The following is a 23,198-nucleotide window of genomic DNA, read 5'->3' on the forward strand; positions in this document are numbered from 1 at the left end:
AAAATAAATGCTAGTCCATAGGGCAAGCTATAAGCGAATTTTGCAGGTGTGACATGGATAACAACTGGAACTAGCTTTGACACCTGTAATACACACAAGCATAGCTAGTTCTAACTGAATACTTTTGTATGGATGCAGGTAACAGCTGGATCCTTCTCCTCGTAGGATTAGTGGAGGTTTGTCTCTAGGGACTAGATATCTAAATTGAATCACAACAATAGCAATACTTGGAGAAAGGAAGATCTACATCATTTTTTTTTTCATTCAGCAGTATTTTAGGCTAATGTAAACTATTAAAATATACAATTGACATGGTAGTATATACACGTAACTTATCTTCCAGTATAATGTCAATGTCCTTGACTATATGTCAAGCCTGGTCTACTCCATTGTATGGCTCAATACTTTGTGTAATCAAACTACTGTTAGGTTTTCCATTTCAAAAACACACACACACAGAGGGTAAATGGTTCTTCCTTCTTCCCTAGTCCAAGGGCTAAAATCACATCTCTAAAATTGGGATCAATAGCGTACTCATCTATCATAGAAGATAGATCATTGTGAGTTGCTATGGATACCGCATTCACTCTCGATCGTCTTGAGAGTGCATCAGACACTTGATTGTGCTTGGCAGCAATGTGAGCAATATGAAAATAAAATCGCGAAAGGAAATTTTCCCACCTCATTTGTTTGTCGAAGAGCTTGATCTGCGTCATGAAGTACTTAAGGCTTTGGTGATCCATTCACAGAATGAAAGGAGTCCCCAATAAATAGTGCTTCCTCAAATCTAGAGCATGTAGAACTGCTAAGAGTTCCTTCTCATACTAATGCCTAGAGCTTGCTCAACAAGGTTGAGCCTTTGAATTTCATAGGCTATGGTGTGCCCTTCTTGAAGTAAAACTACTCCAAGTCAATCACCACAGGTGTCGCATTGGACCTCAAATGGCTTTGAGAGATCCGATAGTGTAAGCACAGGTTGAGAGATAAGCTTCTCTTTAAGCTATTCAAAAGCATTGTTCTCCTTGGTGGACCATATATACCTAACATTTTTCTTTGTTAGGTCATGTAATGGTCCCGTGATTTGTGAGAACTTTTCTATGAAGCGTCTATAGTATGCACACATACCTATAAAGCTTCTTAGTTCATGCAGATTCCTTGGATTAGGCCATACTTTTATTACCTCTAACTTTGATGGATCCATTTGGATGCCATCTTGAGAGATAATGTGACCTAAATACTGAATCTCTTGTAAGAAAAAATCACTTTTCTTTCGATTATAAATATAAAGTTTATTCTCTTGTAAAACTTGAAATATTAAATGGAGGTGTTGCTTGTGTTCGTCTAATGAATTAGAGTAGATGGTTATATCATCAAAGAACACTCCAGTAAAGGTTCGGTGAGGTCTGAATATCTCCATCAGGTGGTTAAATGTGGCTGGTGTATTGATCAAGCCAAAAGGCATGACACTTGTAAAGACCAAACATATTGCGAAATGCGGTCTTTACAGTGTCTTGATCAACTATTCTTATTTGATGGTAGCCACTTTTTAGGTCAATCCTACTGAAGTAGGTTGAATCTTGTAGCTTATCAAATAGGTCTTCTACCTGTGGAACGGGAAACCTATTCTTGATAGTGATCCTATTTAGTTCTCTATAGTTGACACACATACGATATGTGCCATCTTTCTTTTTTGCACTGATAACACTGGTGAACAAAATGGAGATGAGCTAGGCCTAACCATGCCTTTCTCAAACAACTCATGCACTTGCCGCATGATCTCCTCTTGTTGAGCTTGGGAAACTCGATAAGGAGGTTTATTAGGTGGTGAGCTTCCTAGAAGAAGTTCAATTGCATGGTCGTCATCCCGAGGTAGTTCACAAGGGATGTCGCCAATAAAAACATCTTGGAATCCCGTGAGGAACTTGGATAACTCTAATTCCTTTTGATTGGTTATAATTTTTTTGCTAAATCATTAGGTTCATTTTGAGAATCTTTAACAAAAATCATGCACATGGAAATAGAGCTCTTTATTGACTTACTGAAAGCTTGCTTATGTACAATGGGTATGGTACTACCCAACTCCTTAGCATCTATGTACATATCTTTTTCCCTGAACCTAAAGTAGATTTGTCTTTCAGGGAATTTAACTTTGGCAGCCATGTGATCAAACCATGGTGCCCCTAGAATTACATCCTCATGCTTGAGAGGAGAGATGAAGAAATCCTCCTTGTCCAAATAGCTTTGGACGCCTCAATTTCCCAATTAAGGGGGTGACTGAGGCTTCTTGCCCCTTGAAAGCACCATCGGCAGGTAGGACATCTCCCATCTCATAGGCTTCGATGCGTAGCTTGGTGGCCAACTCTATGGATATGAAATTGTGAATAGAACCAGGGTCAAAGAGAATGAAAGCATCATGTTCTCTTGCCTTTACCCAAGCATGGCACTTCTTGACTTTTGACCAAGGTAGCTCTAGGAGGCTCATTACATGTATTCTTGTGGGGACAACCATGATAGGCATGCACTTGCTCCCCGCACTTGAAACACTGGTTATCTTTTCGATAACGCTCTAGCTCTTCAGGAGACACTTTACTTTTGCCTTTATAAAGTCCCTTCTCCGTAGCTTTGTTGTTGTTGGTGTTGCCTTTGGGAGACTTTTGGACGTTGTCCTTCCCCTTAGGCTTGTTACGGTCCTTGTTTTTTGTGGGCTTAAGATTTCTCTTAGCCCCTTATTGGAAGGTGATTCTTGAAGCCACCATGGTATGGTGTATGACCGCAGATAGTGGTGCGTGTCCTTTGGGAGTTAACATACTCCACCATATCCTCAGTTAAAGACAGTGGCTTTGAGGTGTAAATCCCAAAACTTGTCTACATATTTTTGAATAGATTCGTAGGGAGAGAGCTTCAAGCTTCACCATTCAGTGAGTACTTTGTCTTTGGCATCGGTAGCCAAAAACTGCTTCATGATGGAATCTCTTTAAGCTTTTCGTGTTCATGGAGCTTCACCATTTACTCGTAGGCTAGACCACCATTGCCTAGCAGACTTTTTAAAATGCATGGATACATGACGTAGCTTAGAGGACTCCGTGAAGCCCTCATCTCCAAACGCCACATCAAATTGTCGGATGAAGGCCAAGACTTTGTCCGTAGCACCAAAAGTGCCATCGTAGGTAAGGAAAGAGATGTTCTTTCCTCACTCTTTGAACCTTTTGAGCTTGGCGACCTCTTCCAGGCGGCATAGGATTTCCATGGCCTCTTCTTTTAGGTGGTTCGAGAGCTGCACCATCATTTTCTTTAGAAGAGGAAGAGTATAGGAGGATGGAGAAGAGGGTGACCTCTTTCTCGCCTTTTTCTTCCCTTGTTCCTCCTTGTCTGCACCATCACTTTCTTCAAAAGAGGAGGAGTATGAGGAGGATGGAGAAGAGGGTGACCTATTTCTTTCATTTTTCTTCCCTTGTTCCTTCTTGTCTGCACCATCACTTTCTTCAGAAGAGGAAGAGGATGAAGAAGATGGAGAAGAGGGTGACTTCTTTCTCGCCATTTTCTTCTCTTGTTTTCTCTCTTCCCTCTTTGAATTATGGTGTAGAGAAGTATGCGATGGTCTTCTTCGTTTAGGGGGTGTTGGAGAGTGTTTTGCCCGCCATCTTCGTGGAGCCATCTCCGCCGAGGTGGCAGGAGACTCACTTCTTTCTCGTTCTTTTGGTGGGGGCTCTACCCTTGAAACTTGGGTTCTCCTTTGGGAGGGAGATGCTTGTAGTAAGTTTTTGAGCCCTTTGTACGGATCCTCCTCTTCTTTCCTTATCGGAGAGAGTCCTCTTTTGGAAGTCCACCAGGAGCTTTCCTAGGTACTCTCTCTTCTTGGTGGGGAGTTTGGAGAATACCATGGGTGCACAATTGCTGTAGCACTTCTCCTTGGAGGGATGGATTGCCCACGGCTTGTTGAAGCCTAGAAACAAGATAGTTTACAAGCATAGGGGCATCATTAGTTGCTCTTTCATTAACAAAATCAAAGCTATCAACATTCATTTCAATCTCTTTTCCCTTGTCATCCATACTAGCAGATTTTAGGTGTAAATTTCTACTTGTACTTTGGCACTTCAAGCCCTAGTTGCTACTCCTCTTTAACTTCAAAGATAAGCACTCAAGAATTGATACTCGTGGCTCAAAAAATATTATTAATTGCAAGGAATAGAAGAGAGGGTTCAACAGAGCCAAGACAGCATTGGTTCTTGTCAAGCTTCTAATAGCTCAATAATGGTTAATCCATAGGCAAGCCCCGTAGGACTCCATTATTAAGACCATAGCTCTTGACCGTATCCCCGCTAACTGCATAAAGCAAGTATGCTTCAAGGATGAAAAATCCGTATTCTACTTACTCTTCTGCAATTAATAACACCAACCATTTGTAGCAAGCTTGATGACCTCTCTTCTTGCCCTTTTGGATCCCTATTTTCTCTCCTTTGGATCCCTAGCAGAGACCGGTCTAGCAGCCTTACCAATATTCTAGCTTTTATGCCCCTAGTACTTCCCCATATTAAATAATCACTTTAACATGAGAAAATCATTTGGGAGTATTAGATATTAGTTTTTATGACATCAGATGTTCCTAAAGAGCTTAGAAAGAAGCTGGACCCTAAGTCACAAAAATGCATCTTCGTTGACTATGGTGCATATGGAGATATGGGTTATTGTCTCTGACACTCAAAATCTTAAAACTCATATGCTTAGTGTATGGAAAGAAATAATGGGGTCTTTGAACACAAAAAGGAAGTCATGTTTTGGGAAAACATTGGATCATGCTAACCTCTATGCCTAGAGAAAGCCAATCAATTCTTATCCATCATGTGGGGATGTCTACAGGGGGACTAGGGCCATCAAGAAGGCCTATGAGGGGCAAGTTCTCAAGAGAATATTTTTGTTTCTTTATTTGAGCATAAGGGAGGATGATGCGAGGCTGACCTGGGAGACATTCTCCTTGGTGGTGTTCTGTGTTGCAATGATTCTCCTCCTCTTTGAGCAAGTTTGCGAGAAGGGGACATGCCTCTCTAGCTCCAGGGCATTTCCCACGAGTCTTCTCACCCTCTTGACCTATTCCCTGGGTAGAGAAGTGGCATGCTCCATCAATATCGGAATCACAAAAGATTTTGTAGTGGATAATCTTCTTCAAAATCTCTGTAGGTAGCCCCATAAGAGCTTCTACATTTACTTGTGAGGGAAGAGATGGAGGGGGTAAATAGGCTTGGAAGCTAAGGATGGACAAGTGACGTGGTTTGGGGGAGAGCTATGAGAGGACCTCGGACCCTTGAGGCACTTGTTTTGAGAGGAGTAGGACAACATCATGGAAGGGAGGGGGGCACCCTCGAGGAAGGTGCTTGACAAGATGCTTTACGAGGCTTAATTAGCCATAGCTAGGGTTACTCTGCAACATATGTCATTCTCTCAATGAAAATATTGACATGTGTTATCATTTTAGTTGTTTTAAAAAAAGGTACGCACTAACACATATCTTCAAAATTTTACTAGTACAAAAGTATGTACCTCACTATGAAAATCTCCAAGTGTTTACCGCGCTGTTTTACCGTGTTTTGTAGAGAGAAGGTGCAAATTCAATGAGAGAAACAAGAGAGAGGAGGGCGGGGGGTTTCTTTTTTGTGTTTAAAGTATTACCATGACTTTCTCTGTTGTTATTACCGCGGTTATTATCGCGCTTATTACCATTGTTATATTCGCTGCCAAATTTAGCGCCTAAACTTTCAAGTTCTGGCTTAGCACATCCCCCCCCCCCCCCCCCCTTCGAATTTTGGTGTTTCCCTCCTCTCAATAAAAATTAAAGAATATTGTATATAATTTTCAAGTATAAATAAGAATAGAGAGAGAGAGAGAGAGAGAGAGAGAGAGAGAGAGAGAGAGAGAGAGAGAGAGAGGTGGGGGATATAAGATAATCATTGTCAACTAAAATAATCATTGTCAATTGATTAACATAATTGAGCATATTCTCAAATCTAAAGAGAGGAAGAGGAGAGAGAGAGAGAGGTGAATGGATTACACGACCAAAAAACTTCATAAATGCAAAATGTTTATGAATCATCTTCCAAAAGATCTCTACATGAAGCATCATCCAATTCTAAGCCCATGGCTCCTAAATCAATAAAAAGAGAAACGAAAATTTTGCCATTTGTGGATGCATTGCCAGCTTCATCATCTTCGAGCTCGTCATCCTCCATCTCATCATCTTCATTATCATGACAATCATCCTCGCAAAGACTTGCTGTTGTGGGACTTGATTCATCGACCTCCCTCTCCTCTGTTTCCACCTCATCCAAAGTCGGAGGTGGAAGAGGGTCAAAGATAGTCTCCACTTCATTAGTGGAAAAAATGGTTATCTCCCGAGGTGTTACGGGAATTACGAACCAAAGTTTTGGTTGGTGGATTGCTGGGATATAGATGACCTATAAAATAGAAGCTCAAAATGAGTAACATTGGTATAACTAACGCTACAAGCAAATAAGAATAAAAAAGGTACATATCACTCACCTGCTCACAATTATGTGGTAAAACTAAATTGTCATACCTCCCTGTGTGATGCACACTAGAGTCCACCATGTAGAAGCCATTCTCATGTCGTCTAGAAAAATTTGCAAACCACTTGCACTCGAAGATGAAGGTATGAAAGGTTCTAAAATTAACCTTTAGTATACTTTCAATAGTTCCGCAGTACCTGTCTTCATCACCGCTTGTGTCAAAGTTGCCCATGATGGCACAATCCATGGCCGTTCTACGCTCGTTAATGTGGCGCGTACGAAAGTGACGACCCTTTGACCACATAGAGTTGAAGGAAAGGCACTACAAAATAGAAAAATATATTAATTTATCAAATACATATTAAAGATAATTTCAAGAAATAGCGAGACAATATGGTTTAGGTATATGAGTACTCTAACTTTGGTACGCACCCTCGTGCATACTCCCATTCTTTGTTGGTGATGTCTTCTCCGTGCGCTTTTGCCTCGGTCATTCTCTCATGAATCCACTCTGCACTAATGAGATTTGGGAAACATGCAAGGTGTCTAGGCACTGGGGGTGCCCTCCTTCCTGCATGTGCTTGTTTCCATGCTTCCCTCTCTTGCAAATGCCTTGCCTTTGCCACTGTCCACAAGTCCACAAGTCTGCCCACTTGGTCATAATCTTTGCATTGAGAATGCAAAAGTTATCGACCACTCGGAATAGATTCATATCCATGTTAAGTAGTTTCCTCTTTCCACTTGTCAAGTGTGAAGTCATCCTTGCATCTTCCTCGTCTGACCACATGCGACGCATTGAAGGATCAACTTGTGCTAAACACTCTGATATGTAAACAAATGCCTCTTGAACAATCCACCCTTTGGCCATACATGCCTCTAGTTGAGACCGTAGCTGCACAAAATCTTTGAGAGTCTTTAAAAACCTCTCTAAGAAGAACAACCATCGTGCGTGCACTACTCCACATATAGCTATCTCCTCCACCACGTGAACCAAGAGGTGAATTTGACTAAGAAGAACCAATCGAGGAAATGCATCTTCAATGGCACACACAATTTCTGTTGCAAGCGTTTAGCAGCAAGGATAGCATCTATTTCGATTTCCTTGGAGCTCACAAATCTGCAAGAAAACACACAAGGATACACTAAGTGCTAGTTGAAATTATTGTGTACATAAAAAAGGTGTAGTTGAGTGGAGTCTTTTGGTGTACCTTACTAGCTCTCCTAGTTTGAAAATAGCTTGATTTCAAGATAGCCAAAAACGACTAATCATCAAACTTAGCGAGCGATAAAGAACATTTGCCAAAAATATAAGAGGTGAGAGAGAGGGGGAGCACCAAAGTAGGGAGGAGGAGGGAAAGTGGAAACTTTGCAAATGTGGTTTACACCAAACATGTTTCACAATTAAGCTCTTCAATGATGTAAACCTTACAGGAGGTGCAAGAGGGCTTAAATAGGTGCCCCATGGAGGGTTTCCCAAGACAATAATTACAAAGTTGAAGAGGAGGAGGCCTCTTTAATGGGGAAGAATTAACTCTTAAATGGGGTAGGAAAAGGAGGGAAAAGGGGAGGCTTTAAGAGTGTTTTTAAGAAGGTACCAAAGATAGTGACTTTGACCAAGGATTTGGAGAACAAAGAGGGTAGTACAAAAAAGGGTAGCAAAAATTCCTTTTGTTGTAGTCTTGGTAAAGGACAATAAAAAAAATTCTTTTGGCAAGAAACCTTGGTAAAGGGCAAGGGACCAAGGTTAAGGCATAGGAAGAGGGTGGTAAAGTTGCTTATTCAAAAAATAGGAAAGGGGGTGCCGAATTAAAGAAAGAGGGGGAGGCAAGGTGGTGTGGGAGGGAGGCTTCTTAGAGAAGTTTGCCAAGATTGGGTGCATTAAGCCAACAAATGACCGGTTTGGAATAGAGAGAGAGAGAGAGAGAGAGAGAGAGAGAGAGAGAGAGGGAAAGAGAGGAATAGAGAGAGATAGGGAAAGTGGGAAAGAGATGGAGAGAGGGAAAGAGGGAGAGAGAAGAGATAGAGAGAAGGAGTGAGGGAGAGAAAGAGATAGAGAGAGATAGAAAGAGAAAGAGATAGAGAGAGAGAGAAAGTAAATAGAGAGAGGGAAAGATATGGAGAGAGGGAAAGAGGGAGAGATAAGAGATAGAGAGATAGAGAGAAGGAGTGAAGGAGAGATAGAGGGAGAGAGGGAAAGAGAGAGAGAAAGAGATAGAGAGGGAGAAAGGGATACCTGAGCAAACAGCACCAAGATTACCTTCAAGGCGAGGAAGCTTTATTGAACGAAGTGCTTGCTTTACATGGAGGTACATACATGACTCTGGGATGGAGCTTCCATTTCGTAGTTCAACTGCATGACCAAGAAGGGGAGAGCGAGAGAGATATGGAGAGAGGAAAATTGGGCTCCAAAGGGATACTTGAGCAAACAGCACCAAGATTACCTTCAAGGCAAAGACGCTTTGTTGAACAAAGTGCTTGCTTTACATGGAGGCGCAGACATGACTCTGGGATGGAGCTTCCGCTTCATAGTTCAACTGCATGACCAAGAAGGGGAGAGGGAGAGAGATAGAGAGAGAGGAAAATTGGGCTCCAAAGGGATACCTGAGCAAAAAGCACCAAGATTACCTTCAAGGCGAGGACGCTTTGTTGAACAAAGTGCTTGCTTTACATGGAGGCGCAGATATGACTCTGAGATGGAGCTTCCGCTTTGTAGTTCAACTGCACGACCAAGAAGGGGAGAGCGAGAAGGATAGAGAGAGAGAGACTCAGTGAAAGAAATAGAATTACTTATTGCATTACATTAGAATTGTAATGTTACGATCAACTGATCACTTAGACGTTGAATCTAGGTGCAGCCAACACAAAACGATGGCTACATTTACAACCTTAACATATATATGTGTGTACATATATATCTGTTTATGCATGTACGTAGGCACTAAGTACGGGAGCATAGCACCCGAAGGTTAGACGCTTCCTCTTGGGTATAGTCCTTTTTTAATCGTGATGTTGCGGTCATTGATCCACTCTTGCATGGATTACCGCAATGTACCTTTGTTTTTACCACGGTGGAGACTTTGATGATATCTAAAGAGGTGCAATTGACCTTTGGCACTACTAGCCTCTACTTAGGTTTACTAGTATGTATATGTATCTACGTGTTTGTGTGCTAATATATATATCCTCTGGGAGAGAATTGTAATGTTACGATCAATTGATCACTTAGACATTGAATCTAGGTGCAACCAACACAAAATGATGGCTACATTTACAACCATAACATATATATGTGTGTACATATATATTTATTTATGCATGCATGTAGGCACTAAGTATGAGAGCATAGCATCCGAAGGTTAGATGCTTCCTCTTGAGTATAGTCCTTTTTTAACCGTGGCGTTGTGGTCATTGATCCATTCATGCATGGATTACTGCAATGTAGCTTTGGTTTTACCACGGTTGAGACTACGATGATATCTAAAGAGATGCAATTGACCTTTGGCACTACTAGCCTCTACTTAGGTCTACTAGTATGTATATGTATCTACGTGTTTGTGTGTTAATATACTTGTGTACATATTTATAGATGAGTGAGTAGGGTAGAAAGCTTAATCTTATATTGCTCTTTTAACGTAGATGTTAGATGAGAGACCAACTGGTGAGGAGCAGCGAGCTGGCTCTTCTTTTGGTTGGTTTACATCTCAGGTGGGCTCCCACCCGGGGTGAACATCGCCTCCAATGGACCCAAGTCTTGAGTCGGTGAGAACAAGCAAAGAAATAAATAATGTTTCTATGTAGTTAACCCTAAACCATGAGTATCATAGGTTTTTTTTAAGTTATTTGCAGGCATGGCCATCCTATACCTACCCTTCTCAGATTCCTCCACCGGTCGTAGATCCTCACTTACAGCGGGCTATCTCTTTACGAGGGTAGTACCTCCGTTGGACGGAGGATTTGTTTGGCCGCTACACTCCGCAGCAGCTTGTGACCTACGGTATTTCTCTGCAGACTACACCATGGGGGAGTCAGGGAGCACTACAAGAGGTCACTTGAATTCCGATGCCACATTATCGGTGTCACTGGCGGGCGTCGGTATATGTGTGTGTATTTATGGAGGGAGCTAATGTTTTTTTTAAAAATTTGATTTTCAAATTTCCGACACCTCTTCCGGTACGTATTCTGACGGCAGCACGCATACCGACGCCTCTTTCGATGACTGTACCGATAGCTATACCGACGGTACCTGCAAAAACCAAAACCGCAGGCTTTCTCTGCGCATTTCTCTTAGTTCTTGCACCACATCTCAAGCTCTCCTCTTCACCATCTCTCACAGATCTACTGCAATACACGCCATCGGAGGTGCTAATTTTGCTTGTGGGTTAACGTATATCACTAAGGTAAGATTGTTTTCATGTTTACTTGTAGATTTAGGGTTTAGGGTTTAACTTTGTGTTTGTGTGTGCATTTTTATAGGTTCCAGGACTTTTATAACAACTTTCATTGCTCAAATAGGACGAATGTGAGTGCTCAAACCTTTAAATGCATATTTTCAAATTTCTGATGTCTCTTCCGGTACGTATTCCGATGGTAGTGCGAATGCGCATACCGATGCCTCTTTTGATGTGGCTGAACCGACAGCTATACCAATAGCTGTACCGATGGTACATGCAAAACCCAAAACTGTGGGCTTTCTCTGTGCATTTCTCTTAGTTCTTGCGCCACATCTCAAACTCTCCTCTTCACCATCTCTCACAGATCTGCTGCGATACACGCCGTCGGATGTGATAATCTTGCTTGTGGGTTAGCGCATATCACTAAGGTAAGATTGTTTTCATGTTTACTTGTACATTTAGGGTTTAGGGTTTAACTTTGTGTTTGTGTGTGCGTTTTTGCAGGTTCCAGGACTTTTACAACAACTTTCATTGCTCAAATAGGATGAATGTGAGTGCTCAAACCTTTAAATGCATATTAAGTATATTTAAATTACTTTGTATATTAAGAAATTTTTTTTTATGCTTTAAACTTTCAATGCTTTAAAAGAAATTAGGATTTGTTATGTGAAATTTCATTTTAAATTATGGAAAAAATTTGTTTAAGTTTATGAAAAATCTTGTTTTGAAGAAATTTTTATTGAATTATGTCGTTTTTCAAATTATGTAGTTGATGGGGTTTATGGTTTTAGGTTAAGTTTAGGTTATAAGTTAAGTTAGATTAGGTTAGGTTACCTTAAGTTCAGCTATGTTGTTATGCTAGGTTATACGTTAGGTTAGGTTAGGTTATCTAATACGTTAGGTTAGATTAAGTTAAGCTATGTTAGGTTAAGTTATATTAGGTTAGGTTAGGTTAAGCTACATTAAGTCAGGTTACGTTATCTTATATGTTAGGTTAGGTTAAGTTAATCTACATTAGGTTTAGTTACGTTAGGTTATGTTAGGTAAAGCTACATTAGGTTAAGTTAGGTTAATCTACGTTCGACAATACGGCAAGCTATAGAGCTTACCCATAGCGCATATTAAAAACAACACAATGGCGATCCATTCGTCAATACGGCAAGCCATAAAGCTTACCCACAACACATATGCATTTTGGGCAAGCTCTATGGCTTTCCGTATTACCAACGGCTCGCCATTGTGTTGTTTATATGTCCGCGAGCCGTTTTCAAATCCTAAAATAGCACCATGGCGAACTGTTTGGCAATACGGCAAGCCATAGATCTTGCTTACAATGCATATGCATTGTGGGCAAGCTTTATGGCTTGTCGTATTGTCAAACGGCTCACCATGGTATTGTCTATATGTTTGCGAGCGATTTTCAAGTGTTAAAATTATCTCATGCCCCTAAAAACAACACAATGGCGATCCATTTGGCAATACGGCAAGCCATAAAGCTTATCCACAAGGCTTATGCACTATGGACAAGCTCTATGGCTTGCCATATTGCCAACGGCTTGCCATTGTGTTGTCTATATGTCTGTGAGCGGTTTTCAGGCCATAAAATCGCTTCGCAACTCTAAAAACAACACAATGGTGAGCCATTTGCCAAATTGGCAAGCCATAGAGTTTGCCCACATCGCATATGCATTGTGGGCAAGCTGTATGGCTTGTCGTTTTGCTAACGCCTCACCATTGTGTTGTTTTTATGTTAGGTTAGGTTATGCTAGGTTTAGGTTATATGTTATGTGAAATTATAGGTTAGGTTAGAGCTATCAACGGCATAATAGTCGGAAAAATACAAACGGACTTCGAATATGACTCGTTCACTTCTAAAAACGCAAACGGACTTCGGTTAGGTTAGGTTATAGTTTAAGTAGATGTTATAAGTTAGGTTACCTTAAGTTAAGTTAGGTATAGGTTTTACGTTAGGTTAGACTATAGTTACGCATAACGATTATAGGTTAGGTTAGAGCTAGCGTTAAATTAATAGTAGAAAAAACGCAATGGGACTTTGAAGATGACTCGTGTACTTCTAAAAATGCAAACGGAGTTCGGTTATGTTAGGTTATAGGTTATGTAGGTGTTATAAGATAGGTTACATTAAGTTAGGTAAGGTATAGGTTTTACATTAGGTTAGATTATAGTTTAGGCATAACGATTATAGGTTAGGTTAGAGCTAGCGTCAAATTAATAGTAGTAAAAACGCAATCGGACTTCAAAGATGACTCGTGTACTTCTAAAAACGCAAACGGACTTCAGTTAGGTTAGGTTATAGGTTAGATAAATGTTATAAGTTAGGTTACATTAAGTTAAGTTAGGTATAGGTTTTATGTTAGGTTAGGCATAACGATTATAGGTTAGGTTAGAGCTATCGTCAAATTAATAGTAGAAAAACCGCAAGCGGACTTCGAAGATGACTCGTGTACTTTTAAAAACGCAAACGGACTTCGGTTAGGTTAGGTTATAGGCTAGGTTCCATTAAGTTAGGTTAGGGTTATGTTATAGGTTAGGTTAGATTATAGGTTAGGTTAGAGCTAGTGTCAAATTAATAGTAGAAAAAATGCAATTGGACTTCAAAAGTGCACACAGACTTCAAGAACCTTAATATATAGGCATTGACCAATAAAGACGAGATTATTACCTTGTGGTCCTAATCTCCGTGCACCTTTAGATCGAGGTGTGCGGGGATCAAGCCTAGCTAGAGAATGTGAGGTTGTTAGAGCTAGCAAAAAATAGTTGAAAAAATGCAATCGGACTTCAAAACTGCACACAGACTTCAAGAACTTTAATATATAGTCATTGACCAATAAAGACGTGATTATTACCCTGTGGTCCTAATCTCCGTGCACCTCTAGCCCGAGGTGTGGGGGGATAGGCCTTGGCTAGAGAATGTGAGGTTGTTAAAGCTTGTCATGTACTTAGTAGTGTGTAGTTATAACAACTAGAGTGTTTTAATTATTTGTTGCATCATTGGTAGATAAAGTATGGACTCCTAATTACCTACAGAGCCTCGCACTGACGGCACCTCCCTCTACTCTCCCTTCCTATTGTCCTACTCTTATTTCACCGCAGGGTCCTACTCCCCGTGCATCACAGTGTCCTACTCCCATGGCATCACAGGGTCCTACGCCACTCCATTCCACTGCAGCTTCGCCAGAACATCATCGACGGACTTCCTCTAGCAACGCGCATCGACGCTCGTCTCAGGGCAGCGAGCGTCATGAGAGACAAAGCGGCAACGGATCTTGTGGTTTCACATGTTTTGGTAGTGGCGGGGGAACGGAGTCCCCACTTTTTGAGCGTGTGGCCCCTGACGCAAAGGACGAGGATACCGACGCACCCGTGCCAGACACACATGCACGCTACTACAAGGTTAAACATGGCGGGGAGGTGGATTTTGGCACAGCACAGGGTAGGGCATTTCGGTGCCATCTACAAATTATTATACATTCAACGTATAAGAAATGTTTTATAAAGTTTAGAGTCTAACTGTCCGATCATGCACGGTACATTGAGGACGCTCTGCTAGCTAGATTTCCGAACACCCCCGATCAACGTTTTTCACAACAATGGTTGGAAGGCTACATAAAGACATTTCTAAAAAACAAGCAGTCCAATGTGCAGCGCGCAAGAGCCAACCAGGTTAGAGATCCAGACAGGAGTTACCGTAGCGACAACATGGCAGACACGGAGTGGGAGTGGCCAATTCAAGAGAAGAGCGATCAAGCTACGACGGGCTCATCATACAGACAACAACGCGAGGCTCGCGCAAGACAAACTCCCATGCACTATGGCTCAGGAGGCAAGGGAGCTTGGAAGGATAAATATGTAAGATTATTTGAATTATAACGTCGATTGGTGATTATAAAGATTGTAGTTGATGATTTTGTATTGTTATTGCTAACTTAGGAAAATGTCACTCTCTCTCGACCAACCAAAGAGATGGTCAGGTATCGGGAGTGACATACAAAATTTGATACTTGGCGATGGTTGTTCGAAAACAACCACATCTCTAGCGAGCAATTGGACACGGCGGTTGGACCACTACAAGCGGTAAGTTTAAACAAGTTATTTTGTATCAATTGTTTTGAGCTGTGGATAATTGTTTAATTTGGTTTGGGTGTATGTAGAGTCAAAGTGATCCAACATACGTGCCTCTGGACGACAACGAGATAGAGGAGGATTAGATAGAAAAATGTTTTGTCAAAACTTTCGTAAAGTCCCAATGTGGCACAATGTATATACAACTATTTACTTTTTATTGTATTTTTTTTAAAAAAAATAGTATATCTTCTACATTTTGAATTGTCAAGGTAAAGTAAATTCAATTTCAGTTCTTTGGTATTTTTTATAAAGGTGCACCTTTATTTTTGAATTGGCGTGTAGCGGCAATAAGTGCGATAATAACAGCGGCAAAGGTCGCAATAATAGCAGCGGGTATATTGCCGTGACTATTACCACACTTATTGCTAAGAAACCACTACCGCGTTCATAGCCGCGGTTATTTCCGCCCCCATAAATTTTTCTCTCTCCTTCTTCCTTTGTTTTTCCGCGGCAATGTTAGCGGTTATAGACAACTCCTCTTATAGTGCCTTACGTATTGATTATGTATTGTACACTATGCATTTTTAACCTTGACCCTGCCTTTCAACGCTACCAACTTTGGTAGAGCTAGGAAAGAAATTCCTCTACCTCACCTCCAAAATGAGAGAATAAGACTTTGTGCACATGCAAAATCTGCAAACAAGGAGAAGGTAAACCATATGATGCGATCTCAATATAGACAAAGGCTAAAGACAATGATGCATAATTTTTGAGATCGACTTAGATAGAGGTATATGGCTTTGAATAAATTTTTCTATTACATAACATCTTCGTCGGAGGTTGTGGGAATCCCACTGATGTTATGAATATGAGTTAAGTAGTAGCAACATCATTATCTTATGATGTTGATCACGGCAATGGTGATAGTGGCATTAAGCATTTTCTATCTTTCTTCACTAAGGTTTAACAAAAACCCCAACCGTACCCCATTCCTTTTCTTGGGGGGCAAAATTCACAATTGTGAGTGATTGTATTAGGATGCCACCAAGAAAGATACAAATCAGCCTCAAGCTCATGCTGAGCCTTGAGGCACGTGATTACATCAGTAATGTACTATCACCAGAAGCCCATTCCTTTGAATAGCAAGGCTTGACTGGATGGCGAGGGATGCCCTAAACCAATCATCCGAGTTTTTCATTTTACCTATCACATATATTATCACCTTACTTTCTTGTATAATCTCTAAGAAGCTAGCCATAGAGAGGTCGCTACACGACATTTTCTGACCTTCCAAATATTACTGATGAGTACAGATTATAAGTAATGATTAATGATGGGGAACTATTAATATTTACAATAAAGTACTATTGAGGCACAAAACAATAATAACAACGATTTTAGAAGGCCTAGGTGAATGGAAGGGGGGGGGGGGAGAGAGAGAGAGAGAGAGAGAGAGAGAGAGAGAGAGAGAGAGAGAGAGATCCACTTAGAGGTGATGCTCAAAAGCTAAGCTTTCATGAAATATCTTTCAATGAAAACAAAAGACGGACACAAAGAATCATAGGCAACCATTCAAGCTAACACAAATGTAACCCAGAGGATTTTCTTTCGTTCGAGGAACAACAAAAAGTACAGTGGTCAAAATCTTGACAACATTGGTGAGAAAAATGTCTTAATCCGGGAGTGAGTAAAGGAATAGTACTACACTATAGTAGTCTATAGAGGTGGGTGCAAGAGTACTATCAAGGGAGGATGTTGTAGGGTGGTATGTGGCAGGAACCAAAACCTGCAAGATAATTGCAAAAGAAACAAGTTAGGAGCACACATGACATCCATAATGCTTGTTAAAAAAATTCTTTCTAAAAACTTGACTACCAAAAGAAGGTATTTACACTAAGTTTAAAGGTGACAACATCTACAAAATTTAGTGTAAAGATTTCTAGCTATGGTGAGCAGGGTTGATTGTCGGCGGGCACCCTTGCTCTTCAAATTTCCTAGAATGTATGATGTGTCTAGCACACAGCAAGTGGGGATAGAGATGACTACATCCCGTTTGTCTTCTTGCGGATGAAATTGCAACTGGTCATGGCAGGGGTTTGTGTAACTCTGCCTCTTTTGGCAAAGTTACCGAGCGAGGGGTGAGGGCCCCGGAGGGGTAGAGAAAATCAAGGCTCAAGCACACAACAAGGGTTAAGCTGCACTTAGTGCGTAACACTTCTATAGTCTTTTTGGTAGAGTTTAGTGTGATTTTTGCGGGGCATGTTGGATTTTCATAAAATGGGCAAAATGCCGTCAAAGAGCAAAGTTGAAATCCACCTCTAATATTTTAGTGAAACCAATAATAATTATAAGAGAAGGACGTACTAGGGTCCACGGAGACGAGGTGCGCGGCACCGTCGAAGTCGCAAGGAAAGCCAGAGTCGCGGTGGAATTGCCAGAAGGAATTGAAGGCGAAAGAGGCGTGAGGGCGAGGGACGTTGGGGGCAAAGCAGGACCCGCCCGGCAGGAGAGGTAAGCAGTAGAAACCGGCTTTCTGGTAGCACACATGGAACAGTCCGGCGACCAGCAAATCCTCGCTCGCGTCAGGCTTCGCAATGCACCACAGAGGCTTGCTCCACGCCGGTGATGGTGTCGGGGAGATCATCGGAGACGGTGACCTCCGTCGCCGCGGCCGCCGCGGATGTCGCCTGCCCCTATGGGGCATGTGCCAAGGTGACGGAGCTCCCTGTGGCACCAGCCCCGACGGGGACCGCGCGGAAGCTGCATCCTCAGGTGCCTGCGACGGCGTCATGCATCCCGTCGCGTTGTATCCACATGCAGGTGGGCGTTCCCTCCCTTCCTCCTCATGGCCTTGCATATTTCCTGCAGTAAAAGGAGAAGCTGCTGCTGCTGTTTCTGAGAGTAATAAGAGTGCGGCCCCCCATAATATAATGGCGGCCACCACAAACGCCCGCATTTCTGCCATTCCAAAATTTACCTTTGGTTTGCCGTGCCTCCACTCTTATATACTTCAGCCATTGCAAATCCGACCGGATCAGCTGTAAAATTCCCATTTTAAACTTGACTTTCAATGTCACCATAGTTAAACTTAGCCAGCAACTTACATTTCTTTTTGGTGTGGATCCCATTCCACCCCCTTAGAATTATTAAGTTTGAAAGAAAGCCTTTTTGCCAGCTGGGATCTTCGTGGTCTCATGGCGCAGAACATTCTTTTGCACTTCAAATATTACCGTAGATACTACTGCATTTATTGTTGCATATATCACCACGGTTCCGCTTTGGCACTAAATATACTTTGCTTTTGATTATTTTTTTAAAAAATAACTTTTAAATCTATTCTTTGACAAAAATGAGATTAAAACATGAACGACGGCTATTTAGATAAACTAGGTTGCGCAAGGCATGTGATCGCTCTGTGATAAATGATGGGCCATAAGAAGAACATGCATCGTGTATGAAATAGAAAAGACTCCCAAACGCGCATGCATTTCACCCAAGCGACTACATCCATGCATTCATCGCATATTCTGAAAGGCTTTACATAGTGGTGGCGACGTCGAGCTGATCTCTTGCTATGAAGAGTTTTTGAGCAAGGAGCACAATAAAGTATCTCATCTTCAAAGCAATTTTCAATAGCGGAAACACTCTCGCACTGCGCATAACACAAAACGCTATTTGCACCCATAACTCTTTAGAACAACCAAAGAAAATGTGTGAATGTAGATGTTAGAAAAGGAGAGAGGTTATAAAGGAGAGAGGTTATAACCATCGTTATTGCCTCTAGCATTATCGCACAACCATTTAGAGCAAAAATATACAAATTTGAGTACCTGGATCTATTTTCCTAAAAGTTAATTACAAAGCATGCATTTGTTATTTTTCATGAAAAATTGTACCAAAGAATGATAGATTTTTTATTATTAAATTAATCACACCCACTTGATTAACATAAACTATCATGCTTGATAAGATGAGAGAGAGAGAGAGAGAGAGAGAGAGAGAGAGAGAGAGAACGATGAATGGGTGATACGACAAAACCTTTTCATAGAATAGAGTATACAAAATGTTTATAGATCATCTTCCAAAAGATCTCTATAAGTAGCTTGACCTAACTCTAAACCCATGGCTCCTAAATCAATAAAGAGAGAACTTGAATTGTCGTTCGTGGATGTGTTGGCTTCATCATCTTCTAACTCCTCATCTTCCATCTCATACACAAAATTTTCTCTTTCTAATTTCCTTTGTTAAACCATGTCACTAGGGGCGGTTCTGGAGTTTTCCTCTTAGAGTGCATGTGGTCAAATCTTAAGCTCTTGTTAAAAGTGGGAATTGAAAAATTTCCAAATTCACTAATATGGTGCTTTACTCTATATACACATACATGCTTGGAGATGGAGTGGTTTGACTGCTTTCCATAGCATACTTAAACACATTCATGAAAGAACACATCTACTCTTAGATACTCAAACATAATCATGCAAGGAACATATGCACGATATTGTTAGTGAATACGATAGAGAAGTAAAACAAGATTGCTTCCATTAGATTAGTCATGTGAGCATGAAGAAGCTTAAGAACTCCATAACACACTCTTGCTTGAGAGCTCGGGGCATTCACTAAAGACTAGGTACCGTATACTGGCATGTGAGTGTACAATAGGGGGTTTAGTAAGGCGAAAAGTATACCTTTTACATAGGAGGGAACCATATATAGGGGTAAACAAGGCAATTTTGGTGCCTTGTAGGTGACATTTCCCTATTACTACTAGTGCATATGTAAGGAACATATGCACGATATTCTTAGTCAATACGATAGAGAAGTAAACCAAGATTGCTTCCATTAGATTAGTCGTGTGAGCATGAAGAAGCTTAAGAACTCCATAACGCACTCTTGCTTGAGAGCTCGGGGCATTCACTAAAGGCTAGGTACCATATACTGGCATTTGAGTGTACAATAGGGGGTTTTGTAAGGCAAAAAGTATACCTTTTACATAGGAGGGAACCATATATAGGGGTAAACAAGGCAATTTTTGTGCACGTAAGTGACATTTCCCTATTACTACTAGTGAATCCCTTGAGCTTGAAGGATTCAGTGCATTCATAAGCATAAGAATTGAGTTCATATTGAACAAAAATTACCTTTGATTTCTAGTTGACAATGTTTGAGCAACAAAAGTTAATGAGCACAAGAAATATAATTTAAAATCACCTATGGATACAACTTTCCTATTGGTTATATCATAACTAATTGGAACTCTTAAGAGCCCATATCACATTATACACACAACAATGTATGTTTTATATAAAATTAGGCATTTTGATAGAGATTCCATGCCCACTTGATGACATCCTTTGTCATCCATCAGCATAAACTATTATCCTCTTCATGCATACCAACATCTGTGCTTGATAGTTTGCTTGGGTGTTCCAAGCACTGCACAAAAAATGAGAATTACACTCACTACATAACCTTGTCGTTTCTCAAGAGTGCACATCAGTGGGCACTATGGTACAAAAGGTTGTATGGGGCCATGATTAATGTTAAGAAGTTTTTGAAGAATTCCAAGAGGAGGATATTTTGTGGTATTATACTTAAATTTATTGTCACCCTGGTCGATACAACATATTTAGAGTGTTGATAAAGAATATTTTAAAATGATGAATATTAGACCATAATGGTTGTTGTTCTTATTTTATTTAGAATATAGACAAGGGTCATAACGCCTTGATAATCAAATGGAAAAATTCTAGTGGAAACATAGTGCCTTTGGCTAGTACTTTGTACGTAAGCCCCATGATTGTATTAGGTCTCCAATGATTGAATGTGATTGGCAAGCAGTTAAGAGAAATTAGTAATTCACAAACACATGGTGATAGGGACATGAAAATACCGTAGAGTACAATGAAATTCAATAATGAAGCTATTGTTGAGATTATTTTGTGATTTTGATCCATGTAAGTAGATGATTGTGATTTCAAAAGCATAGCTATAAGATATTTTTGTATATTATACTTGTGGACACTATGAAAATCTCTAATTGTTTACTACGGTCTTGTGCGCTCCTTGCCGCACTGTCGAAGCAAGGGACTTGCCGATACATCGTGTGCGATCCACAAATGGCTCCAAGCACACAACAAGACTAATCTAGCAAGCTCAAGAGAGCAAAGGGTGTGTCACTCACCGCTCTACGCTCGCCTTCCTGGTGGATTCCTCGCCGCGATGAAGAAGAAGCTGCAGTCGTGCCGCGCTCAACCGCTTCGCCGCCGTCGTGCCTTCGTAATGCTCGATCGCACACACACTCTCCCTCTCTCTCTCTCACATACACACACACACAAGGAGGTGAAGAAGAAGAAGATGGAGATGGAGATGGAGCAATAGCACTCTTCTATTGCACAAAATGAGAGAATGAATGAATTTTAGGTTTAGTTGGCTTTTATATGAGCTCACCCCATTCACACTTGGGCGCCCATGCTTAGCCAACTAATCCCTTGAATGTCCCGGTTAGAGTGCGCCTCTCATCGGCGATCACTCTTACCCTTTTCCTATTGGTCCGACAAGCCCGGTACCTGACTCTACCAAATACATAATACACGTCTGTCGTAGGTGATGGGGTGTCCGTGAGCTGTGAGGGTTAACATGCCCCCCTTCCTAATGTAGATTCCGTCCTCGGAAGCTATTGAGTTGAAGCTCGTTCGTCGAGGTGGAAGAGCAAATATAGAAATGCTTGATGATCAACATAAAACACAAACTTGGTAGCAAGAAGGTAATAGCAAAATTTCTTTACTGCGTAAATCATAGCTAGACCTTCGCGCTCTGTAGTAGTGTTGTTCATCTCGGCATCATTTAATTGGCGACTTGCAAAGATAATAGGGTAGTCCAATTTATGTTCTCCTGGTTGAGTTAGAACACACCCAATAGCAAAATTTGATGCATCAATATGCACATGAAAAGGTAAATTCCAATCAGGTGTTCGCAGGATTGGAGCACTTGTTAGGGCCTTCTTTAATAACTCATAAGATTGATGACATTCTTCCGTCCAGTGAAACTCGATAAGAAGCTTGTACAATGGACGCGCTATCTCGGCAAAGTTTAAAATAAACCTTCGATAATAACCAACATGGTCCATAAATCTTTGAACCCCTTTATAGTTAGTAGGTGGTGGCAAATCGGCAATGGCTTTAATCTTACTCTCATCTGTGGATATCCCGTTCTTGGACACTATATGCCCTAGAATAACTCCATGCTTAACCCAAAATTGGCATTTGAAAGGGTTCAATGAGATGCGATAAAATCTGCACCTTTCAAATATTTTTCGTAGATATAACAAATGCTTCTCCCAAGAAGAATAAACACAAAGATCATCTAGGAAAGCTTCACAAAACTCCCTTAGAAATTCTTTAAACGCAGTGTTTATTAATCATTGGAATGTAGCAGGGGCATTCGTTAAGCCAAAAGCCATAACACGAAATGCAAACACTCCAAACTCTGTGATAGTAGCAGTTTTAGCTTGGTCCTCTAATGCAATTGTGATTTGATTGTAACCAGAGTACCCATCTAAAAAGCTATAAGCTTCCTTGCCCGCAACTCTTTCAAGCACATGTTCTGAATATGGCAAGGGATAATGATCTCTCCTAGTGGCTGCATTAACTTTCTTGAGGTCCACGCATACTCTTAGTTTCCCATTCTTTTTTGGCACAATGACTATTGGAGAAACCCATTCTGAGTGCTCAATAGGGTATATGAATCCACATTGGATAAGTTTTTCAATCTCCTCTTGTACAATTTTGGCGTACTTAGGATTCATTGGATAGGGTCGTTGCTGGACGGGTTTAGCAGTGTTGATCATGGGAATTGTATGTTGCACCACAGAAGGTGGAATGCCCTTCATGTCATGATATGTCCAAGCAAAGATATCCTTGTATTCCTTGAGGAGCTCCTTAAGTACAGCCTCTTCAGTTTTGGTAAGGTCTTGAGCAATAAAGACTGGTTTAGACTCCTCACCTGGTTCTGCTAATTCTATCTCTTTAACTACCGCTGGACCATCATAGACTCCACTGCTTCCATTGGTAGGTATTCGTTGGGCTTTGGCATACACAACCTTTCGCTCCCCCATGGTATAAGATTTAAAATGTCCAGGAGCCGTATGTAAGCCAGCAGGCTCTTGTCCTGACGGAGATCTTTCTTTTAGTTCTGCCTCCTTTTG

General features: G+C 41.0%; 1 protein-coding gene across 1 annotated transcript; it reads right to left on the minus strand.

The window, feature by feature from the left end:
* Nucleotides 1-17,321: 17,321 nt before the first annotated feature.
* LOC147421297 (uncharacterized) lies at nucleotides 17,322-17,951 on the minus strand. The gene has a single exon (XM_086505080.1). It carries the CDS (start codon nucleotides 17,949-17,951, stop codon nucleotides 17,322-17,324), a length of 630 nt encoding a protein of 209 aa, XP_086361206.1.
* Nucleotides 17,952-23,198: the final 5,247 nt, after the last annotated feature.

The sequence above is a fragment of the Adiantum capillus-veneris genome, chromosome 28 (assembly GCF_014529385.1).
Source record: "Adiantum capillus-veneris isolate H3 chromosome 28, ASM1452938v2, whole genome shotgun sequence".
NCBI lineage: Eukaryota > Viridiplantae > Streptophyta > Polypodiopsida > Polypodiales > Pteridaceae > Adiantum > Adiantum capillus-veneris.

What these genes read in the sequence shown, in the direction of transcription:
- LOC147421297 (XM_086505080.1), bottom strand. Translation starts at nt 17,951, where the DNA reads ATGCGGGCGTTTGTGGTGGCCGCCATTATATTATGGGGGGCCGCACTC.